This window comes from Carassius gibelio, chromosome A11 (assembly GCF_023724105.1).
Source record: "Carassius gibelio isolate Cgi1373 ecotype wild population from Czech Republic chromosome A11, carGib1.2-hapl.c, whole genome shotgun sequence".
In the NCBI taxonomy this organism is placed as follows: domain Eukaryota; kingdom Metazoa; phylum Chordata; class Actinopteri; order Cypriniformes; family Cyprinidae; genus Carassius; species Carassius gibelio.
In genome coordinates, this window is record NC_068381.1 from 26,474,850 (window position 1) to 26,498,373 (window position 23,524).

Sequence of the window (23,524 nt, forward strand, 5' to 3'; positions counted from 1 at the left end):
CCGCGAATTTGCCAATCAGCGCTCGTATCGCAACCGCGAATTTGCCAATCAGCGCCCGTTCCTCATCCGCGATTCTTCGTAGTAAGTAGATCAATTGATAACATTAAAAACTACCGGAGATTTAAGGATCACTTTTACTGTCTATGGTGAAGAAGAAGAAGATAACGGTCATCGATTAACTTCTAAACAACATTTGCAATGTAAGTGAGTCTTTTATCAATAAAATTACAATACTGGTGCACAAATATGCATTAATTCATGCTTCAAGAATGCACAGATAATCACGAGTTAATGTAAACTCATGAAGGACTAACTTAAACCATTTATTAATGATTACTACATCAGCAACTAATAAACATTCTATATGATTAATAGATTAAGTAATAAATAAATTGTTACCAGTCAAATGTACTTTAATGTATAAGTTGAGTAATAACATTATATTAACTAATGATTTAAATGTATATGTTAATTACTACAGTGGCCAAAGCTATGCACTTCAACTTCCAGTTGTCAGCTTTAATTAATCTTTAGCTAATGATTTGCAAAGGAAACTGAGGAACTGAGTTATAATATAATATTGTGGTATATTATCTAATTGTCAATGTTTTACTATTTTAAAGGTGAGCTTATTGGAGTGGAATATCTTTACCAGCAAACTGGTAAAGTTCTGCAGGACTACAAGTTGGCCATTGAAGAGTCAGAGACTACTGAGGTTGGTATAGAGGTGGATGAAGGTTATGCTGAACTTGAGGAGTTTCAGGACATCACTGTCCCCACCTTTGACACTGAACGGACACCTGCTGCCTCTTCACAAGCATCAGTGTCTGCAGCATCTGCAGCATCATTTCCAACTCCTCCAGCAACCAGCCCCACGTCATCACTGTTTGTGGTCCCTCCATCATCAGTGTCATCTCCTGTCAGCAGCTCACTGCACGCTGAATCAAATCTAGAACTCTTTCCTGGAGCACATAGCTGTGAGTTTTACTAAAGTATTCATAAAGGTTTCGTATTTGTTATCACACTAACTATAAATTTGTATTTATCACATTGAAAGGCATAAATACAAATTTAAAATAAATATTTACCTTTTTAATGTTGCCACAGTGGACCGATTATCTGCAGAAACGGATCGTCCAACATTGGAAGAGAACACTTCACATGATGTAAGGGTCCAGTTTATTTTTTATGTACATTTACATGTGTGTAAGCATAATCTGGGTTACATTGGATGTGCTTTCATGTGAATATTTGTATTCACTGATGCTATCAAAAGTTCCTAAATTATCTTTCATTTTAGGATTACGTTGGACCTAATAATATTGAGGGGTATGGAGCCGTGCAGGACTTGGCAGAGTTTTTGGTTAGCCTCAGAGACCACCGTCTGGCTTTGCCGGGAGAAGAGTGCATCAAGATCATCTCCCTATGGCAGGCATTGGGGGAGTATGACAAGAAAAAGACCATTTACCCACCACTTAACCAAACCAACCTAAAACAGGGACGATTCAGGGCCACTAAGAAGATTGTGGCCCCAGGTGTGGAGAGCAGCAAAACGTATGTTACGCTTAGTAAACATAGGGTCTACACATTTTTTATATAAAATATATATAATACATCTGAAACTGGCTGAAATATCACCTAAAACCTGACACCTTCATGACTAGCTTATCTTCCTGTAGCCTGTTAAGTTCAAACTTAGCCTGATTACAACATAAATTATTAGTTGTGATTTACGTTTTATTCTGACTATATATATTAGGTTGCTAAGTATGTTACATTGCTATGAACACAGTTCCAACTGTACATTGGAATATTTAATTTAGAAGAAACAAGGCAATCATTTCTTAAATCATTAAAATCATTTTGTATCATGTTGAGTCAAATAATTTGTCTTTTACTGTACTTTAGTAAGTAGCCATGTAATAAGTGGGATAATATGCAGTCATTATTGTGAAAAAAACCTGACAGGCTGACTAACAACACCCCTGTAATTATTCCACAACACAGTAGAGAACTGATTTATTGATATGACATTTCAACATCAATCTAAAAACAAAACAAAGAGAGACAACATAACTATGCGCACATATTATAAATGAACATTTAGACAACACAAAGCAAAACAGACAGCATAGGAAAGGTAAAATAAAAATAAGATCACACAATGAAAACAATCTTACATTAATAATATGTATTCTGTTGTAATTTGCAGGTGTTTCGTTGGGGCTCACAGTCCTGCACAGTGGCCTGACTGCAACCGAAGGCCATTTTCACAAGGCTCTGTGCTCTCTACCCAAACGCGGTGCGCTGTGATGGAATGAGGGTGTCCCGCTTCACTGTGGTAGCATGTGCTTACAAGCACATCCAAGATAGATATATAATATAAACGGTATGTTTATGTTTTTTATTATTATTTTGGCTAATATATGAAAAGTCCACTACAGTGGTAAAAACTATTTTTTTATTTACTTTTTTTTTTAAGCAAATATGTCATAATTGCACTACTGTGGTAAATGTTTGTCTTTGTTTACTATTAATTCTTATTATTTTCTTAGTCTGATGTCAAAATTGCACTGCAAATGTTTGTTTTGGTTTTTACACTGATATGTACAAATTTTATTATTGTGGTAAACATTTTTGGTGTATACTGTACAAAATTGCATTACTGTTCTAAATGTTTTATTGGCTTTAAAATATATATGCAGATTAAAAGGGTTGTTAATATTTGCCCTCACACTATTGTTATTGTTCCTATTTGTATTCTCACAATATTTGTAAATGTATATATATTTGCACTGTTGTTATAATTTTATATAATGACTTTATATTTGCAAATAAAAAGGGTTGTTAATCTTTGCACTCACAATGTTTTTGTGCCTATTTCTCACTGTAATTGTAGTTTGCAAAAAAAAAACATGTTTTTAAGTATTCCAGTATTACATAACAGTAAAACACACACACAAAGAAACAGGGACTTCCAGAATAAGTCAGAACATATAATAATATAATATAATGTTATACTGTAAAAATAATATATTATACTGAAAAAAAAAGTGTCAGTAAGCGCTGCGTTATTCATGTATTTTGTTATGAAAATGCACAAAAACACAAATCATGTATTTTTGCAATGAATAGTCACGTTTTATCTGTCAAATAATTTCGGCTTTTTTTATCCAGCTGGATGCCTTTGTCCATATAAGGTATTTCCTGTAGCGTGCGTCACATAGTGGTCACAAGTTGGTGCTTCTACGAGTCCGTTTTGGAGTTAATGCGAGAGAGCGCCCTCCGGCGTCCGGTATGAATGAAACGTACATAACGTGTTTGTTTACCCTGGAAAGTTCCCAAATTAAAGTGCGGGGTACGAATTTACGTTCGATTAAATTACGGGGGATAATGATGATTACGCACGCGTGCATCAGCAGCGTCAAAACGAACACATTCCAGGAATTACATCACTGGTCGGAGCGGGCCGCGAACTCGCGTACCTGTGCGTCTTTTAGGATCTTTACCTCGACTAATGGGCGCCGGCCTTGGCACAATGGATAACGCGTCTGACTACGGATCAGAAGATTCTAGGTTCGACTCCTGGCTGGCTCGCTCTGTGCTTGTTTTTCTCCGGCTTATTTTGTTGTTGTGTTTTTTTTCTCCAAAGTCCAAAAGAAAAGGCAACTCTCTAGGCATTCTTCTATTTTTTCCAAAAAAAGGCACATTCTGCACACCCATTCCGATGTCTAGGGGAGACACGGACATGCTTTGGTATTGCCATTCGTCTCACAAAATGCAGGCTGGTGGGCCAGTTGATTCTAGAATGAACAATTTCATCGCTACTCTGTAACCGCTTTACTACTTTGAAGGGTGCAATGCCATGTGGTTTTGATGTCACAGGCTTGCCATTTTGAAGCCTTATCCCTAATTGCCACCTGGACATTGAGAATAATTTGTAATCTGCATTAAACTGAACGAGCGAATAATCAGCAATTTTGCGGATTAAAAATTGGTCTCACTTTCATTATTAACCTCACAACATGTCAGTTTTGTACCTTGACAGACCGACGATAGGCAGTTTTTCCTCTAGATAACGGTTGCCATGTGTGTTTTCAGATGCATGACACAAGTATTTTCACCTGGACAAGACCTTAATTACCAGTTCGAGGTATAAATTCAGCAATCACAGGATTCTGGCCAAAAAACTGAACCATGTGTGAGTCAACAAACATGTCCCTTGAATGCATGCAACACTATATATTTCAGTAAACCGTCCCTTCGGATGATTCTTGTATTGCCAAATTATTATCACATTGTTACAGTCACACACCAAAAGCAACAGGCCACTACAAAACCCTGCGCCCACACTGGCCACATTTATGGAAAGTGGCCCACAAGCTTGTGGCCAGTTAAAGCTGGCCAGTTCCCATATGGTCTAGCAGTTAGGATTCCTGGTTTTCTCGTACGCAGCCAGGGGTTGACTCCAGTTTTTTCTCTAGATAAAGGTTGCCGTGTGTGTTTTCAAATGGATGACACGAGTATTTTCACTTGGACAAGAGCTTAATTACCAGTTTGAGGAATCAATTCTGCAATCACAGGAATCTGCCCAAATACACTGAACCCCCGGGTTGAGTGAAAAAAACAGATTCCCTGAATGGATACAACACTATATAATTCAGAAAACCGTCCTTTTGGATAATTCTTGTTTTGCCAAATTATTATCACATTGTTACAGTCACAGAACTAAAGCAACAGGCCACTACAAGGTCCTGCGCCCACGCTGACCACATGTATGGAAAGTGCGCCAGAAGCCCATGGCCAGTTTAAAGTGTCCAAATCCCATATGGTCTAGCGGTTAGGATTCCTGGTTTTCACCCAGGCGGCCCGGGTTAAACTCCCGGTATGGGAATGCATGCTCCATTTTGCTTCCCTCCTCAAAAATCCAGCAAATCTTCCTGCACCAGAAGTGACTTTTTGGCCAGCAGTAGAGCTACAGAACCCTGATATGTCGAGGTTCTGACTAGCCCTTAGCCCCTTCGATAGCTCAGCTGGTAGAGCGGAGGACTGTAGGTTGGAGTGTTGGCCATCCTTAGGTCGCTGGTTCAACTCCGGCTCGAAGGAGGTGTTTTTTTTCATGTTCCCACCAATTTTTTGGTTTGGAGCTGGCTTTCTCACAGCTGTCAGCAGAGCTTGAATTCGCAGACCACAATTGGAAGGCAAAAGAGCTTTCCCTGACCGGGAATCGAACCCGGGCCTCGGCGGTGAGAGCCACTAGACCACCAGGGAGGGCTGGTGGGCTGGTGGGCTGGAGGACTGGTGGGCTGGTGGGCTGGAGGGCTGGTAGTCTGTTCTCCTGATAACAAGGTGAGAATGAGCAGACATCAATGCTTGCCACCGTCACATCGAAAACCAACAAGTCTGTAACAATCGGGGGTCTCTACTAATGGTGGGCCAGTGGCGCAATGGATAACGCGTCTGACTACGGATCAGAAGATTCTAGGTTCGACTCCTGGCTGGCTCGCTCTGTGCTTGCTTTTCTCCGGCTTATTTTGTTGTTGTGTTTTTTTTCTCCAAAGTCCAAAAGAAAAGGCAACTCTCTAGGCATTCTTCTATTTTTTCCAAAAAAAGGCACATTCTGCACACCCATTCCGATGTCTAGGGGAGACACGGACATGCTTTGGTATTGCCATTCGTCTCACAAAATGCAGGCTGGTGGGCCAGTTGATTCTAGAATGAACAATTTCATCGCTACTCTGTAACCGCTTTACTACTTTGAAGGGTGCAATGCCATGTGGTTTTGATGTCACAGGCTTGCCATTTTGAAGCCTTATCACTAATTGCCACCTGGGCATTGAGAATAATTTGTAATCCGCATTAAACTGAACGAGCGAATAATCAGCAATTTTGCGGATTAAAAGTTGGTCTCACTTTCATTATTAACCTCACAACATGTCAGTTTTGTACCTTGACAGACCGACGATAGGCAGTTTTTCCTCTAGATAACGGTTGCCATGTGTGTTTTCAGATGCATGACACAAGTATTTTCACCTGGACAAGACCTTAATTACCAGTTCGAGGTATAAATTCAGCAATCACAGGATTCTGGCCAAAATACTGAACCATGTGTGAGTCAACAAACATGTCCCTTGAATGCATGCAACACTATATATTTCAGTAAACCGTCCCTTCGGATGATTCTTGTATTGCCAAATTATTATCACATTGTTACAGTCACACACCAAAAGCAACAGGCCACTACAAAACCCTGCGCCCACACTGGCCACATTTATGGAAAGTGGCCCACAAGCTTGTGGCCAGTTAAAGCTGGCCAGTTCCCAAATGGTCTAGCAGTTAGGATTCCTGGTTTTCTCGTACGCAGCCAGGGGTTGACTCCAGTTTTTCCTCTAGATAAAGGTTGCCGTGTGTGTTTTCAAATGGATGACACGAGTATTTTCACTTGGACAAGAGCTTAATTACCAGTTTGAGGAATCAATTCTGCAATCACAGGAATCTGCCCAAATACACTGAACCCCCGGGTTGAGTGAAAAAACAGATTCCCTGAATGCATACAACACTATATAATTCAGAAAACCGTCCTTTTGGATAATTCTTGTTTTGCCAAATTATTATCACATTGTTACAGTCACAGAACTAAAGCAACAGGCCACTACAAGGTCCTGCGCCCACGCTGACCACATGTATGGAAAGTGCGCCAGAAGCCCATGGCCAGTTTAAAGTGTCCAAATCCCATATGGTCTAGCGTTAGGATTCCTGGTTTTCACCCAGGCGGCCCGGGTTCAACTCCCGGTATGGGAATGCATGCTCCTTTTTGCTTCCCTCCTCAAAAATCCAGCAAATCTTCCTGCACCAGAAGTGACTTTTTGGCCAGCAGTAGAGCTACAGAACCCTGATATGTCGAGGTTCTGATCCAGCAAATCTTCCTGCACCAGAAGTGACTTTTTGGCCTGCAGTAGAGCTACAGAACCCTGATATGTTGAGGTTCTGACTAGCCCTTAGCCCCTTCGATAGCTCAGCTGGTAGAGCGGAGGACTGTAGGTTGGAGTGTTGGCCATCCTTAGGTCGCTGGTTCAACTCCGGCTCGAAGGAGGTGTTTTTTTCATGTTCCCACCAATGTTTTGGCTTGGAGCTGGCTTTCTCACAGCTGTCAGCAGAGCTTTAATTCGCAGTCCACAATTGGAAGGCAAAAGAGCTTTCCCTGACCGGGAATCGAACCTGGGCCGCTGCGGTGAGAGTGCCGAATCCTAACCACTAGACCACCAGGGAGGGATGGAGGGCTGGAGGGCTCGTGGGCTGTAACAATCGGGGGTCTTTACTATTGGTGGGCTAGTGGTGCAATGGATAACGCCTCTGACTACGGATCAGAAGATTCTAGGTTCGACTCCTGGCTGGCTCGCTCTGTGCTTGTTTTTCTCCGGATTATTTTGTTGTTGTGTTTTTTTTCTCCAAAGTCCAAAAGAAAAGGCAACTCTCTAGGCATTCTTCTATTTTTTCCAAAAAAAGGCACATTCTGCACACCCATTCCGATGTCTAGGGGAGACACGGACATGCGTTGGTATTGCCATTCGTCTCACAAAATGCAGGCTGGTGGGCCAGTTGATTCTAGAATGAACAATTTCATCGCTACTCTGTAACCGCTTTACTACTTTGAAGGGTGCAATGCCATGTGGTTTTGATGTCACAGGCTTGCCATTTTGAAGCCTTATCACTAATTGCCACCTGGGCATTGAGAATAATTTGTAATCTGCATTAAACTGAACGAGCGAATAATCAGCAATTTTGCGGATTAAAAGTTGGTCTCACTTTCATTATTAACCTCACAACATGTCAGTTTTGTACCTTGACAGACCGACGATAGGCAGTTTTTCCTCTAGATAACGGTTGCCATGTGTGTTTTCAGATGCATGACACAAGTATTTTCACCTGGACAAGACCTTAATTACCAGTTCGAGGTATAAATTCAGCAATCACAGGATTCTGGCCAAAAAACTGAACCATGTGTGAGTCAACAAACATGTCCCTTGAATGCATGCAACACTATATATTTCAGTAAACCGTCCCTTCGGATGATTCTTGTATTGCCAAATTATTATCACATTGTTACAGTCACACACCAAAAGCAACAGGCCACTACAAAACCCTGCGCCCACACTGGCCACATTTATGGAAAGTGGCCCACAAGTTTGTGGCCAGTTAAAGCTGGCCAGTTCCCATATGGTCTAGCAGTTAGGATTCCTGGTTTTCTCGTACGCAGCCAGGGGTTGACTCCAGTTTTTCCTCTAGATAAAGGTTGCCGTGTGTGTTTTCAAATGGATGACACGAGTATTTTCACTTGGACAAGAGCTTAATTACCAGTTTGAGGAATCAATTCTGCAATCACAGGAATCTGCCCAAATACACTGAACCCCCGGGTTGAGTGAAAAAACAGATTCCCTGAATGCATACAACACTATATAATTCAGAAAACCGTCCTTTTGGATAATTCTTGTTTTGCCAAATTATTATCACATTGTTACAGTCACAGAACTAAAGCAACAGGCCACTACAAGGTCCTGCGCCCACGCTGACCACATGTATGGAAAGTGCGCCAGAAGCCCATGGCCAGTTTAAAGTGTCCAAATCCCATATGGTCTAGCGGTTAGGATTCCTGGTTTTCACCCAGGCGGCCCGGGTTCAACTCCCGGTATGGGAATGCATGCTCCTTTTTGCTTCCCTCCTCAAAAATCCAGCAAATCTTCCTGCACCAGAAGTGACTTTTTGGCCAACAGTAGAGCTACAGAACCCTGATATGTCGAGGTTCTGATCCAGCAAATCTTCCTGCACCAGAAGTGACTTTTTGGCCAGCAGTAGAGCTACAGAACCCTGATATGTCGTGGTTCTGACTAGCCCTTAGCCCCTTCGATAGCTCAGCTGGTAGAGCGGAGGACTGTAGGTTGGAGTGTTGGCCATCCTTAGGTCGCTGGTTCAACTCCGGCTCGAAGGAGGTGTTTTTTTTCATGTTCCCACCAATTTTTTGGTTTGGAGCTGGCTTTCTCACAGCTGTCAGCAGAGCTTGAATTCGCAGTCCACAATTGGAAGGCAAAAGAGCTTTCCCTGACCGGGAATCGAACCCGGGCCGCGGCGGTGAGAGCGCCGAATCCTAACCACTAGACCACCAGGGAGGGATGGTGGGCTGGAGGGCTGGTGGGCTGGTGGGCTGGTAGTATGTTCTCCTGATAACAAGGTGAGAATGAGCAGACATCAATGCTTGCCACCGTCACATCGAAAACCAACAAGTCTGTAACAATCGGGGGTCTCTACTAATGGTGGGCCAGTGGCGCAATGGATAACGCGTCTGACTACGGATCAGAAGATTCTAGGTTCGACTCCTGGCTGGCTCGCTCTGTGCTTGTTTTTCTCCGGCTTATTTTGTTGTTGTGTTTTTTTTCTCCAAAGTCCAAAAGAAAAGGCAACTCTCTAGGCATTCTTCTATTTTTTCCAAAAAAAGGCACATTCTGCACACCCATTCCGATGTCTAGGGGAGACACGGACATGCTTTGGTATTGTCATTCGTCTCACAAAATGCAGGCTGGTGGGCCAGTTGATTCTAGAATGAACAATTTCATCGCTACTCTGTAACCGCTTTACTACTTTGAAGGGTGCAATGCCATGTGGTTTTGATGTCACAGGCTTGCCATTTTGAAGCCTTATCACTAATTGCCACCTGGGCATTGAGAATAATTTGTAATCTGCATTAAACTGAACGAGCGAATAATCAGCAATTTTGCGGATTAAAAGTTGGTCTCACTTTCATTATTAACCTCACAACATGTCAGTTTTGTACCTTGACAGACCGACGATAGGCAGTTTTTCCTCTAGATAACGGTTGCCATGTGTGTTTTCAGATGCATGACACAAGTATTTTCACCTGGACAAGACCTTAATTACCAGTTCGAGGTATAAATTCAGCAATCACAGGATTCTGGCCAAAAAACTGAACCATGTGTGAGTCAACAAACATGTCCCTTGAATGCATGCAACACTATATATTTCAGTAAACCGTCCCTTCGGATGATTCTTGTATTGCCAAATTATTATCACATTGTTACAGTCACACACCAAAAGCAACAGGCCACTACAAAACCCTGCGCCCACACTGGCCACATTTATGGAAAGTGGCCCACAAGCTTGTGGCCAGTTAAAGCTGGCCAGTTCCCATATGGTCTAGCAGTTAGGATTCCTGGTTTTCTCGTACGCAGCCAGGGGTTGACTCCAGTTTTTCCTCTAGATAAAGGTTGCTGTGTGTGTTTTCAAATGGATGACACGAGTATTTTCACTTGGACAAGAGCTTAATTACCAGTTTGAGGAATCAATTCTGCAATCACAGGAATCTGCCCAAATACACTGAACCCCCGGGTTGAGTGAAAAAACAGATTCCCTGAATGCATACAACACTATATAATTCAGAAAACCGTCCTTTTGGATAATTCTTGTTTTGCCAAATTATTATCACATTGTTACAGTCACAGAACTAAAGCAACAGGCCACTACAAGGTCCTGCGCCCACGCTGACCACATGTATGGAAAGTGCGCCAGAAGCCCATGGCCAGTTTAAATTGTCCAAATCCCATATGGTCTAGCGGTTAGGATTCCTGGTTTTCACCCAGGCGGCCCGGGTTCAACTCCCGGTATGGGAATGCATGCTCCTTTTTGCTTCCCTCCTCAAAAATCCAGCAAATCTTCCTGCACCAGAAGTGACTTTTTGGCCAGCAGTAGAGCTACAGAACCCTGATATGTCGAGGTTCTGATCCAGCAAATCTTCCTGCACCAGAAGTGACTTTTTGGCCAGCAGTAGAGCTACAGAACCCTGATATGTCGAGGTTCTGACTAGATCTTAGCCCCTTCGATAGCTCAGCTGGTAGAGCGGAGGACTGTAGGTTGGAGTGTTGGCCATCCTTAGGTCGCTGGTTCAACTCTGGCTCGAAGGAGGTGTTTTTTTTCATGTTCCCACCAATTTTTTGGTTTGGAGCTGGCTTTCTCACAGCTGTCAGCAGAGCTTGAATTCGCAGTCCACAATTGGAAGGCAAAAGAGCTTTCCCTGACCGGGAATCGAACCCGGCCCCCGGCGGTGAGAGCGCCGAATCCTAACCACTAGACCAGCAGGGAGGGCTGGTGGGCTGGAGGGCTGGTGGGCTGGAGGGCTGGTGGGCTGGAGGGCTGGTGGGCTGGTGGGCTGGTGGGCTGGAGGGCTGGAGGGCTGGTGGGCTGGTGGGCTGGAGGGCTGGTAGTCTGTTCTCCTGATAACAAGGTGAGAATGAGCAGACATCAATGCTTGCCACCGTCACATCGAAAACCAACAAGTCTGTAACAATCGGAGGTCTTTAGTATTGGTGGGCCAGTGGCGCAATGGATAACGCGTCTGACTACGGATCAGAAGATTCTAGGTTTGACTCCTGGCTGGATCGCTCTGTGTTTGTTTGTCTCCGGCTTATTTTGTTGTTGTGTTTTTTCTCTCCAAAGTCCAAAAGAAAAGGCAACTCTCTAGGCATTCTTCTATTTTTTCCAAAAAAGGCACATTCTGCACACCCATTCCGATGTCTAGGGGAGACACGGACATGCTTTGGTATTGCCATTCGTCTCACAAAATGCAGGCTGGTGGGCCAGTTGATTCTAGAATGAACAATTTCATCGCTACTCTGTAACCGCTTTACTACTTTGAAGGGTGCAATGCCATTTGGTTTTGATGTCACAGGCTTGCCATTTTGAAGCCTTATCACTAATTGCCACCTGGACATTGAGAATAATTTGTAATCTGCATTAAACTGAACGAGCGAATAATCAGCAATTTTGCGGATTAAAAGTTGGTCTCACTTTCATTATTAACCTCACAACATGTCAGTTTTGTACCTTGACAGACCGACGATAGGCAGTTTTTCCTCTAGATAACGGTTGCCATGTGTGTTTTCAGATGCATGACACAAGTATTTTCACCTGGACAAGACCTTAATTACCAGTTCGAGGTATAAATTCAGCAATCACAGGATTCTGGCCAAAAAACTGAACCATGTGTGAGTCAACAAACATGTCCCTTGAATGCATGCAACACTATATATTTCAGTAAACCGTCCCTTCGGATGATTCTTGTATTGCCAAATTATTATCACATTGTTACAGTCACACACCAAAAGCAACAGGCCACTACAAAACCCTGCGCCCACACTGGCCACATTTATGGAAAGTGGCCCACAAGCTTGTGGCCAGTTAAAGCTGGCCAGTTCCCATATGGTCTAGCAGTTAGGATTCCTGGTTTTCTCGTACGCAGCCAGGGGTTGACTCCAGTTTTTCCTCTAGATAAAGGTTGCCGTGTGTGTTTTCAAATGGATGACTCGAGTATTTTCACTTGGACAAGAGCTTAATTACCAGTTTGAGGAATCAATTCTGCAATCACAGGAATCTGCCCAAATACACTGAACCCCCGGGTTGAGTGAAAAAACAGATTCCCTGAATGCATACAACACTATATAATTCAGAAAACCGTCCTTTTGGATAATTCTTGTTTTGCCAAATTATTATCACATTGTTACAGTCACAGAACTAAAGCAACAGGCCACTACAAGGTCCTGCGCCCACGCTGACCACATGTATGGAAAGTGCGCCAGAAGCCCATGGCCAGTTTAAAGTGTCCAAATCCCATATGGTCTAGCGGTTAGGATTCCTGGTTTTCACCCAGGCGGCCCGGGTTCAACTCCCGGTATGGGAATGCATGCTCCTTTTTGCTTCCCTCCTCAAAAATCCAGCAAATCTTCCTGCACCAGAAGTGACTTTTTGGCCAACAGTAGAGCTACAGAACCCTGATATGTCGAGGTTCTGATCCAGCAAATCTTCCTGCACCAGAAGTGACTTTTTGGCCAGCAGTAGAGCTACAGAACCCTGATATGTCGAGGTTCTGACTAGCCCTTAGCCCCTTCGATAGCTCAGCTGGTAGAGCGGAGGACTGTAGGTTGGAGTGTTGGCCATCCTTAGGTCGCTGGTTCAACTCCGGCTCGAAGGAGGTGTTTTTTTTCATGTTCCCACCAATTTTTTGGTTTGGAGCTGGCTTTCTCACAGCTGTCAGCAGAGCTTGAATTCGCAGTCCACAATTGGAAGGCAAAAGAGCTTTCCCTGACCGGGAATCGAACCCGGGCCGCGGCGGTGAGAGCGCCGAATCCTAACCACTAGACCACCAGGGAGGGATGGTGGGCTGGAGGGCTGGTGGGCTGGTGGGCTGGTAGTATGTTCTCCTGATAACAAGGTGAGAATGAGCAGACATCAATGCTTGCCACCGTCACATCGAAAACCAACAAGTCTGTAACAATCGGGGGTCTCTACTAATGGTGGGCCAGTGGCGCAATGGATAACGCGTCTGACTACGGATCAGAAGATTCTAGGTTCGACTCCTGGCTGGCTCGCTCTGTGCTTGTTTTTCTCCGGCTTATTTTGTTGTTGTGTTTTTTTTCTCCAAAGTCCAAAAGAAAAGGCAACTCTCTAGGCATTCTTCTATTTTTTCCAAAAAAAGGCACATTCTGCACACCCATTCCGATGTCTAGGGGAGACACGGACATGCTTTGGTATTGCCATTCGTCTCACAAAATGCAGGCTGGTGGGCCAGTTGATTCTAGAATGAACAATTTCATCGCTACTCTGTAACCGCTTTACTACTTTGAAGGGTGCAATGCCATGTGGTTTTGATGTCACAGGCTTGCCATTTTGAAGCCTTATCACTAATTGCCACCTGGACATTGAGAATAATTTGTAATCTGCATTAAACTGAACGAGCGAATAATCAGCAATTTTGCGGATTAAAAATTGGTCTCACTTTCATTATTAACCTCACAACATGTCAGTTTTGTACCTTGACAGACCGACGATAGGCAGTTTTTCCTCTAGATAACGGTTGCCATGTGTGTTTTCAGATGCATGACACAAGTATTTTCACCTGGACAAGACCTTAATTACCAGTTCGAGGTATAAATTCAGCAATCACAGGATTCTGGCCAAAAAACTGAACCATGTGTGAGTCAACAAACATGTCCCTTGAATGCATGCAACACTATATATTTCAGTAAACCGTCCCTTCGGATGATTCTTGTATTGCCAAATTATTATCACATTGTTACAGTCACACACCAAAAGCAACAGGCCACTACAAAACCCTGCGCCCACACTGGCCACATTTATGGAAAGTGGCCCACAAGCTTGTGGCCAGTTAAAGCTGGCCAGTTCCCATATGGTCTAGCAGTTAGGATTCCTGGTTTTCTCGTACGCAGCCAGGGGTTGACTCCAGTTTTTTCTCTAGATAAAGGTTGCCGTGTGTGTTTTCAAATGGATGACACGAGTATTTTCACTTGGACAAGAGCTTAATTACCAGTTTGAGGAATCAATTCTGCAATCACAGGAATCTGCCCAAATACACTGAACCCCCGGGTTGAGTGAAAAAAACAGATTCCCTGAATGGATACAACACTATATAATTCAGAAAACCGTCCTTTTGGATAATTCTTGTTTTGCCAAATTATTATCACATTGTTACAGTCACAGAACTAAAGCAACAGGCCACTACAAGGTCCTGCGCCCACGCTGACCACATGTATGGAAAGTGCGCCAGAAGCCCATGGCCAGTTTAAAGTGTCCAAATCCCATATGGTCTAGCGGTTAGGATTCCTGGTTTTCACCCAGGCGGCCCGGGTTCAACTCCCGGTATGGGAATGCATGCTCCATTTTGCTTCCCTCCTCAAAAATCCAGCAAATCTTCCTGCACCAGAAGTGACTTTTTGGCCAGCAGTAGAGCTACAGAACCCTGATATGTCGAGGTTCTGACTAGCCCTTAGCCCCTTCGATAGCTCAGCTGGTAGAGCGGAGGACTGTAGGTTGGAGTGTTGGCCATCCTTAGGTCGCTGGTTCAACTCCGGCTCGAAGGAGGTGTTTTTTTTCATGTTCCCACCAATTTTTTGGTTTGGAGCTGGCTTTCTCACAGCTGTCAGCAGAGCTTGAATTCGCAGACCACAATTGGAAGGCAAAAGAGCTTTCCCTGACCGGGAATCGAACCCGGGCCTCGGCGGTGAGAGCCACTAGACCACCAGGGAGGGATGGTGGACTGGAGGGCTCGTGGGCTGGTGGGCTGGTGGGCTGGTGGGCTGGTGGGCTGGTGGGCTGGTGGGCTGGTGGGCTGGAGGACTGGTGGGCTGGTGGGCTGGAGGGCTGGTAGTCTGTTCTCCTGATAACAAGGTGAGAATGAGCAGACATCAATGCTTGCCACCGTCACATCGAAAACCAACAAGTCTGTAACAATCGGGGGTCTCTACTAATGGTGGGCCAGTGGCGCAATGGATAACGCGTCTGACTACGGATCAGAAGATTCTAGGTTCGACTCCTGGCTGGCTCGCTCTGTGCTTGCTTTTCTCCGGCTTATTTTGTTGTTGTGTTTTTTTTCTCCAAAGTCCAAAAGAAAAGGCAACTCTCTAGGCATTCTTCTATTTTTTCCAAAAAAAGGCACATTCTGCACACCCATTCCGATGTCTGGGGAGACACGGACATGCTTTGGTATTGCCATTCGTCTCACAAAATGCAGGCTGGTGGGCCAGTTGATTCTAGAATGAACAATTTCATCGCTACTCTGTAACCGCTTTACTACTTTGAAGGGTGCAATGCCATGTGGTTTTGATGTCACAGGCTTGCCATTTTGAAGCCTTATCACTAATTGCCACCTGGGCATTGAGAATAATTTGTAATCTGCATTAAACTGAACGAGCGAATAATCAGCAATTTTGCGGATTAAAAGTTGGTCTCACTTTCATTATTAACCTCACAACATGTCAGTTTTGTACCTTGACAGACCGACGATAGGCAGTTTTTCCTCTAGATAACGGTTGCCATGTGTGTTTTCAGATGCATGACACAAGTATTTTCACCTGGACAAGACCTTAATTACCAGTTTGAGGTATAAATTCAGCAATCACAGGATTCTGGCCAAAATACTGAACCATGTGTGAGTCAACAAACATGTCCCTTGAATGCATGCAACACTATATATTTCAGTAAACCGTCCCTTCGGATGATTCTTGTATTGCCAAATTATTATCACATTGTTACAGTCACACACCAAAAGCAACAGGCCACTACAAAACCCTGCGCCCACACTGGCCACATTTATGGAAAGTGGCCCACAAGCTTGTGGCCAGTTAAAGCTGGCCAGTTCCCATATGGTCTAGCAGTTAGGATTCCTGGTTTTCTCGTACGCAGCCAGGGGTTGACTCCAGTTTTTCCTCTAGATAAAGGTTGCCGTGTGTGTTTTCAAATGGATGACACGAGTATTTTCACTTGGACAAGAGCTTAATTACCAGTTTGAGGAATCAATTCTGCAATCACAGGAATCTGCCCAAATATACTGAACCCCCGGGTTGAGTGAAAAAACAGATTCCCTGAATGCATACAACACTATATAATTCAGAAAACCGTCCTTTTGGATAATTCTTGTTTTGCCAAATTATTATCACATTGTTACAGTCACAGAACTAAAGCAACAGGCCACTACAAGGTCCTGCGCCCACGCTGACCACATGTATGGAAAGTGCGCCAGAAGCCCATGGCCAGTTTAAAGTGTCCAAATCCCATATGGTCTAGCGTTAGGATTCCTGGTTTTCACCCAGGCGGCCCGGGTTCAACTCCCGGTATGGGAATGCATGCTCCTTTTTGCTTCCCTCCTCAAAAATCCAGCAAATCTTCCTGCACCAGAAGTGACTTTTTGGCCAGCAGTAGAGCTACAGAACCCTGATATGTCGAGGTTCTGATCCAGCAAATCTTCCTGCACCAGAAGTGACTTTTTGGCCTGCAGTAGAGCTACAGAACCCTGATATGTTGAGGTTCTGACTAGCCCTTAGCCCCTTCGATAGCTCAGCTGGTAGAGCGGAGGACTGTAGGTTGGAGTGTTGGCCATCCTTAGGTCGCTGGTTCAACTCCGGCTCGAAGGAGGTGTTTTTTTCATGTTCCCACCAATGTTTTGGCTTGGAGCTGGCTTTCTCACAGCTGTCAGCAGAGCTTTAATTCGCAGTCCACAATTGGAAGGCAAAAGAGCTTTCCCTGACCGGGAATCGAACCTGGGCCGCTGCGGTGAGAGTGCCGAATCCTAACCACTAGACCACCAGGGAGGGATGGAGGGCTGGAGGGCTCGTGGGCTGTAACAATCGGGGGTCTTTACTATTGGTGGGCTAGTGGTGCAATGGATAACGCCTCTGACTACGGATCAGAAGATTCTAGGTTCGACTCCTGGCTGGCTCGCTCTGTGCTTGTTTTTCTCCGGATTATTTTGTTGTTGTGTTTTTTTTCTCCAAAGTCCAAAAGAAAAGACAACTCTCTAGGCATTCTTCTATTTTTTCCAAAAAAAGGCACATTCTGCACACCCATTCCGATGTCTAGGGGAGACACGGACATGCGTTGGTATTGCCATTCGTCTCACAAAATGCAGGCTGGTGGGCCAGTTGATTCTAGAATGAACAATTTCATCGCTACTCTGTAACCGCTTTACTACTTTGAAGGGTGCAATGCCATGTGGTTTTGATGTCACAGGCTTGCCATTTTGAAGCCTTATCACTAATTGCCACCTGGGCATTGAGAATAATTTGTAATCTGCATTAAACTGAACGAGCGAATAATCAGCAATTTTGCGGATTAAAAGTTGGTCTCACTTTCATTATTAACCTCACAACATGTCAGTTTTGTACCTTGACAGACCGACGATAGGCAGTTTTTCCTCTAGATAACGGTTGCCATGTGTGTTTTCAGATGCATGACACAAGTATTTTCACCTGGACAAGACCTTAATTACCAGTTCGAGGTATAAATTCAGCAATCACAGGATTCTGGCCAAAAAACTGAACCATGTGTGAGTCAACAAACATGTCCCTTGAATGCATGCAACACTATATATTTCAGTAAACCGTCCCTTCGGATGATTCTTGTATTGCCAAATTATTATCACATTGTTACAGTCACACACCAAAAGCAACAGGCCACTACAAAACCCTGCGCCCACACTGGCCACATTTATGGAAAGTGGCCCACAAGTTTGTGGCCAGTTAAAGCTGGCCAGTTCCCATATGGTCTAGCAGTTAGGATTCCTGGTTTTCTCGTACGCAGCCAGGGGTTGACTCCAGTTTTTCCTCTAGATAAAGGTTGCCGTGTGTGTTTTCAAATGGATGACACGAGTATTTTCACTTGGACAAGAGCTTAATTACCAGTTTGAGGAATCAATTCTGCAATCACAGGAATCTGCCCAAATACACTGAACCCCCGGGTTGAGTGAAAAAACAGATTCCCTGAATGCATACAACACTATATAATTCAGAAAACCGTCCTTTTGGATAATTCTTGTTTTGCCAAATTATTATCACATTGTTACAGTCACAGAACTAAAGCAACAGGCCACTACAAGGTCCTGCGCCCACGCTGACCACATGTATGGAAAGTGCGCCAGAAGCCCATTGCCAGTTTAAAGTGTCCAAATCCCATATGGTCTAGCGGTTAGGATTCCTGGTTTTCACCCAGGCGGCCCGGGTTCAACTCCCGGTATGGGAATGCATGCTCCTTTTTGCTTCCCTCCTCAAAAATCCAGCAAATCTTCCTGCACCAGAAGTGACTTTTTGGCCAACAGTAGAGCTACAGAACCCTGATATGTCGAGGTTCTGATCCAGCAAATCTTCCTGCACCAGAAGTGACTTTTTGGCCAGCAGTAGAGCTACAGAACCCTGATATGTCGTGGTTCTGACTAGCCCTTAGCCCCTTCGATAGCTCAGCTGGTAGAGCGGAGGACTGTAGGTTGGAGTGTTGGCCATCCTTAGGTCGCTGGTTCAACTCCGGCTCGAAGGAGGTGTTTTTTTTCATGTTCCCACCAATTTTTTGGTTTGGAGCTGGCTTTCTCACAGCTGTCAGCAGAGCTTGAATTCGCAGTCCACAATTGGAAGGCAAAAGAGCTTTCCCTGACCGGGAATCGAACCCGGGCCGCGGCGGTGAGAGCGCCGAATCCTAACCACTAGACCACCAGGGAGGGATGGTGGGCTGGAGGGCTGGTGGGCTGGTGGGCTGGTAGTATGTTCTCCTGATAACAAGGTGAGAATGAGCAGACATCAATGCTTGCCACCGTCACATCGAAAACCAACAAGTCTGTAACAATCGGGGGTCTCTACTAATGGTGGGCCAGTGGCGCAATGGATAACGCGTCTGACTACGGATCAGAAGATTCTAGGTTCGACTCCTGGCTGGCTCGCTCTGTGCTTGTTTTTCTCCGGCTTATTTTGTTGTTGTGTTTTTTTTCTCCAAAGTCCAAAAGAAAAGGCAACTCTCTAGGCATTCTTCTATTTTTTCCAAAAAAAGGCACATTCTGCACACCCATTCCGATGTCTAGGGGAGACACGGACATGCTTTGGTATTGTCATTCGTCTCACAAAATGCAGGCTGGTGGGCCAGTTGATTCTAGAATGAACAATTTCATCGCTACTCTGTAACCGCTTTACTACTTTGAAGGGTGCAATGCCATGTGGTTTTGATGTCACAGGCTTGCCATTTTGAAGCCTTATCACTAATTGCCACCTGGGCATTGAGAATAATTTGTAATCTGCATTAAACTGAACGAGCGAATAATCAGCAATTTTGCGGATTAAAAGTTGGTCTCACTTTCATTATTAACCTCACAACATGTCAGTTTTGTACCTTGACAGACCGACGATAGGCAGTTTTTCCTCTAGATAACGGTTGCCATGTGTGTTTTCAGATGCATGACACAAGTATTTTCACCTGGACAAGACCTTAATTACCAGTTCGAGGTATAAATTCAGCAATCACAGGATTCTGGCCAAAAAACTGAACCATGTGTGAGTCAACAAACATGTCCCTTGAATGCATGCAACACTATATATTTCAGTAAACCGTCCCTTCGGATGATTCTTGTATTGCCAAATTATTATCACATTGTTACAGTCACACACCAAAAGCAACAGGCCACTACAAAACCCTGCGCCCACACTGGCCACATTTATGGAAAGTGGCCCACAAGCTTGTGGCCAGTTAAAGCTGGCCAGTTCCCATATGGTCTAGCAGTTAGGATTCCTGGTTTTCTCGTACGCAGCCAGGGGTTGACTCCAGTTTTTCCTCTAGATAAAGGTTGCTGTGTGTGTTTTCAAATGGATGACACGAGTATTTTCACTTGGACAAGAGCTTAATTACCAGTTTGAGGAATCAATTCTGCAATCACAGGAATCTGCCCAAATACACTGAACCCCCGGGTTGAGTGAAAAAACAGATTCCCTGAATGCATACAACACTATATAATTCAGAAAACCGTCCTTTTGGATAATTCTTGTTTTGCCAAATTATTATCACATTGTTACAGTCACAGAACTAAAGCAACAGGCCACTACAAGGTCCTGCGCCCACGCTGACCACATGTATGGAAAGTGCGCCAGAAGCCCATGGCCAGTTTAAATTGTCCAAATCCCATATGGTCTAGCGGTTAGGATTCCTGGTTTTCACCCAGGCGGCCCGGGTTCAACTCCCGGTATGGGAATGCATGCTCCTTTTTGCTTCCCTCCTCAAAAATCCAGCAAATCTTCCTGCACCAGAAGTGACTTTTTGGCCAGCAGTAGAGCTACAGAACCCTGATATGTCGAGGTTCTGATCCAGCAAATCTTCCTGCACCAGAAGTGACTTTTTGGCCAGCAGTAGAGCTACAGAACCCTGATATGTCGAGGTTCTGACTAGATCTTAGCCCCTTCGATAGCTCAGCTGGTAGAGCGGAGGACTGTAGGTTGGAGTGTTGGCCATCCTTAGGTCGCTGGTTCAACTCTGGCTCGAAGGAGGTGTTTTTTTTCATGTTCCCACCAATTTTTTGGTTTGGAGCTGGCTTTCTCACAGCTGTCAGCAGAGCTTGAATTCGCAGTCCACAATTGGAAGGCAAAAGAGCTTTCCCTGACCGGGAATCGAACCCGGCCCCCGGCGGTGAGAGCGCCGAATCCTAACCACTAGACCACCAGGGAGGGCTGGTGGGCTGGAGGGCTGGTGGGCTGGTGGGCTGGTGGGCTGGAGGGCTGGAGGGCTGGTGGGCTGGTGGGCTGGAGGGCTGGTAGTCTGTTCTCCTGATAACAAGGTGAGAATGAGCAGACATCAATGCTTGCCACCGTCACATCGAAAACCAACAAGTCTGTAACAATCGGAGGTCTTTAGTATTGGTGGGCCAGTGGCGCAATGGATAACGCGTCTGACTACGGATCAGAAGATTCTAGGTTTGACTCCTGGCTGGATCGCTCTGTGTTTGTTTGTCTCCGGCTTATTTTGTTGTTGTGTTTTTTCTCTCCAAAGTCCAAAAGAAAAGGCAACTCTCTAGGCATTCTTCTATTTTTTCCAAAAAAGGCACATTCTGCACACCCATTCCGATGTCTAGGGGAGACACGGACATGCTTTGGTATTGCCATTCGTCTCACAAAATGCAGGCTGGTGGGCCAGTTGATTCTAGAATGAACAATTTCATCGCTACTCTGTAACCGCTTTACTACTTTGAAGGGTGCAATGCCATTTGGTTTTGATGTCACAGGCTTGCCATTTTGAAGCCTTATCACTAATTGCCACCTGGACATTGAGAATAATTTGTAATCTGCATTAAACTGAACGAGCGAATAATCAGCAATTTTGCGGATTAAAAGTTGGTCTCACTTTCATTATTAACCTCACAACATGTCAGTTTTGTACCTTGACAGACCGACGATAGGCAGTTTTTCCTCTAGATAACGGTTGCCATGTGTGTTTTCAGATGCATGACACAAGTATTTTCACCTGGACAAGACCTTAATTACCAGTTCGAGGTATAAATTCAGCAATCACAGGATTCTGGCCAAAAAACTGAACCATGTGTGAGTCAACAAACATGTCCCTTGAATGCATGCAACACTATATATTTCAGTAAACCGTCCCTTCGGATGATTCTTGTATTGCCAAATTATTATCACATTGTTACAGTCACACACCAAAAGCAACAGGCCACTACAAAACCCTGCGCCCACACTGGCCACATTTATGGAAAGTGGCCCACAAGCTTGTGGCCAGTTAAAGCTGGCCAGTTCCCATATGGTCTAGCAGTTAGGATTCCTGGTTTTCTCGTACGCAGCCAGGGGTTGACTCCAGTTTTTCCTCTAGATAAAGGTTGCCGTGTGTGTTTTCAAATGGATGACACGAGTATTTTCACTTGGACAAGAGCTTAATTACCAGTTTGAGGAATCAATTCTGCAATCACAGGAATCTGCCCAAATACACTGAACCCCCGGGTTGAGTGAAAAAACAGATTCCCTGAATGCATACAACACTATATAATTCAGAAAACCGTCCTTTTGGATAATTCTTGTTTTGCCAAATTATTATCACATTGTTACAGTCACAGAACTAAAGCAACAGGCCACTACAAGGTCCTGCGCCCACGCTGACCACATGTATGGAAAGTGCGCCAGAAGCCCATGGCCAGTTTAAAGTGTCCAAATCCCATATGGTCTAGCGGTTAGGATTCCTGGTTTTCACCCAGGCGGCCCGGGTTCAACTCCCGGTATGGGAATGCATGCTCCTTTTTGCTTCCCTCCTCAAAAATCCAGCAAATCTTCCTGCACCAGAAGTGACTTTTTGGCCAACAGTAGAGCTACAGAACCCTGATATGTCGAGGTTCTGATCCAGCAAATCTTCCTGCACCAGAAGTGACTTTTTGGCCAGCAGTAGAGCTACAGAACCCTGATATGTCGTGGTTCTGACTAGCCCTTAGCCCCTTCGATAGCTCAGCTGGTAGAGCGGAGGACTGTAGGTTGGAGTGTTGGCCATCCTTAGGTCGCTGGTTCAACTCCGGCTCGAAGGAGGTGTTTTTTTTCATGTTCCCACCAATTTTTTGGTTTGGAGCTGGCTTTCTCACAGCTGTCAGCAGAGCTTGAATTCGCAGTCCACAATTGGAAGGCAAAAGAGCTTTCCCTGACCGGGAATCGAACCCGGGCCGCGGCGGTGAGAGCGCCGAATCCTAACCACTAGACCACCAGGGAGGGATGGTGGGCTGGAGGGCTGGTGGGCTGGTGGGCTGGTAGTATGTTCTCCTGATAACAAGGTGAGAATGAGCAGACATCAATGCTTGCCACCGTCACATCGAAAACCAACAAGTCTGTAACAATCGGGGGTCTCTACTAATGGTGGGCCAGTGGCGCAATGGATAACGCGTCTGACTACGGATCAGAAGATTCTAGGTTCGACTCCTGGCTGGCTCGCTCTGTGCTTGTTTTTCTCCGGCTTATTTTGTTGTTGTGTTTTTTTTCTCCAAAGTCCAAAAGAAAAGGCAACTCTCTAGGCATTCTTCTATTTTTTCCAAAAAAAGGCACATTCTGCACACCCATTCCGATGTCTAGGGGAGACACGGACATGCTTTGGTATTGTCATTCGTCTCACAAAATGCAGGCTGGTGGGCCAGTTGATTCTAGAATGAACAATTTCATCGCTA

General features: G+C 44.7%; 1 protein-coding gene and 17 non-coding genes across 18 annotated transcripts; 14 read left to right on the forward strand and 4 right to left on the reverse strand.

The window, feature by feature from the left end:
• Positions 1 to 199: 199 nt before the first annotated feature.
• On the forward strand, positions 200 to 2,321 carry LOC128022771 (uncharacterized). Its single transcript, XM_052610564.1, has 4 exons — positions 200 to 977; positions 1,108 to 1,166; positions 1,301 to 1,554; positions 2,213 to 2,321. Exons 1-4 carry the CDS (start codon positions 605 to 607, stop codon positions 2,319 to 2,321), a joined length of 795 nt encoding a protein of 264 aa, XP_052466524.1. The 5' UTR covers positions 200 to 604.
• Positions 2,322 to 5,433: 3,112 nt separating this feature from the next.
• trnar-acg (transfer RNA arginine (anticodon ACG)) lies at positions 5,434 to 5,506 on the forward strand. Its single transcript has one exon. It is a non-coding gene; the product is annotated as a tRNA-Arg (tRNA).
• A 3,117-nt stretch (positions 5,507 to 8,623) lies between these two features.
• trnae-uuc (transfer RNA glutamic acid (anticodon UUC)) lies at positions 8,624 to 8,695 on the forward strand. Its single transcript has one exon. It is a non-coding gene; the product is annotated as a tRNA-Glu (tRNA).
• A 397-nt stretch (positions 8,696 to 9,092) lies between these two features.
• Positions 9,093 to 9,164, reverse strand: trnae-cuc (transfer RNA glutamic acid (anticodon CUC)). Its single transcript has one exon. It is a non-coding gene; the product is annotated as a tRNA-Glu (tRNA).
• A 146-nt stretch (positions 9,165 to 9,310) lies between these two features.
• On the forward strand, positions 9,311 to 9,383 carry trnar-acg (transfer RNA arginine (anticodon ACG)). Its single transcript has one exon. It is a non-coding gene; the product is annotated as a tRNA-Arg (tRNA).
• A 1,224-nt stretch (positions 9,384 to 10,607) lies between these two features.
• Positions 10,608 to 10,679, forward strand: trnae-uuc (transfer RNA glutamic acid (anticodon UUC)). Its single transcript has one exon. It is a non-coding gene; the product is annotated as a tRNA-Glu (tRNA).
• A 1,991-nt stretch (positions 10,680 to 12,670) lies between these two features.
• On the forward strand, positions 12,671 to 12,742 carry trnae-uuc (transfer RNA glutamic acid (anticodon UUC)). The gene has a single exon. It is a non-coding gene; the product is annotated as a tRNA-Glu (tRNA).
• Positions 12,743 to 13,139: 397 nt separating this feature from the next.
• Positions 13,140 to 13,211, reverse strand: trnae-cuc (transfer RNA glutamic acid (anticodon CUC)). The gene has a single exon. It is a non-coding gene; the product is annotated as a tRNA-Glu (tRNA).
• A 146-nt stretch (positions 13,212 to 13,357) lies between these two features.
• trnar-acg (transfer RNA arginine (anticodon ACG)) lies at positions 13,358 to 13,430 on the forward strand. Its single transcript has one exon. It is a non-coding gene; the product is annotated as a tRNA-Arg (tRNA).
• Positions 13,431 to 14,655: 1,225 nt separating this feature from the next.
• Positions 14,656 to 14,727, forward strand: trnae-uuc (transfer RNA glutamic acid (anticodon UUC)). The gene has a single exon. It is a non-coding gene; the product is annotated as a tRNA-Glu (tRNA).
• Positions 14,728 to 15,330: 603 nt separating this feature from the next.
• Positions 15,331 to 15,403, forward strand: trnar-acg (transfer RNA arginine (anticodon ACG)). The gene has a single exon. It is a non-coding gene; the product is annotated as a tRNA-Arg (tRNA).
• Positions 15,404 to 18,519: 3,116 nt separating this feature from the next.
• Positions 18,520 to 18,591, forward strand: trnae-uuc (transfer RNA glutamic acid (anticodon UUC)). Its single transcript has one exon. It is a non-coding gene; the product is annotated as a tRNA-Glu (tRNA).
• A 397-nt stretch (positions 18,592 to 18,988) lies between these two features.
• trnae-cuc (transfer RNA glutamic acid (anticodon CUC)) lies at positions 18,989 to 19,060 on the reverse strand. Its single transcript has one exon. It is a non-coding gene; the product is annotated as a tRNA-Glu (tRNA).
• A 146-nt stretch (positions 19,061 to 19,206) lies between these two features.
• On the forward strand, positions 19,207 to 19,279 carry trnar-acg (transfer RNA arginine (anticodon ACG)). Its single transcript has one exon. It is a non-coding gene; the product is annotated as a tRNA-Arg (tRNA).
• A 1,224-nt stretch (positions 19,280 to 20,503) lies between these two features.
• On the forward strand, positions 20,504 to 20,575 carry trnae-uuc (transfer RNA glutamic acid (anticodon UUC)). The gene has a single exon. It is a non-coding gene; the product is annotated as a tRNA-Glu (tRNA).
• Positions 20,576 to 22,534: 1,959 nt separating this feature from the next.
• On the forward strand, positions 22,535 to 22,606 carry trnae-uuc (transfer RNA glutamic acid (anticodon UUC)). Its single transcript has one exon. It is a non-coding gene; the product is annotated as a tRNA-Glu (tRNA).
• A 397-nt stretch (positions 22,607 to 23,003) lies between these two features.
• trnae-cuc (transfer RNA glutamic acid (anticodon CUC)) lies at positions 23,004 to 23,075 on the reverse strand. Its single transcript has one exon. It is a non-coding gene; the product is annotated as a tRNA-Glu (tRNA).
• Positions 23,076 to 23,221: 146 nt separating this feature from the next.
• On the forward strand, positions 23,222 to 23,294 carry trnar-acg (transfer RNA arginine (anticodon ACG)). The gene has a single exon. It is a non-coding gene; the product is annotated as a tRNA-Arg (tRNA).
• The last annotated feature ends 230 nt before the right edge of the window (positions 23,295 to 23,524 follow it).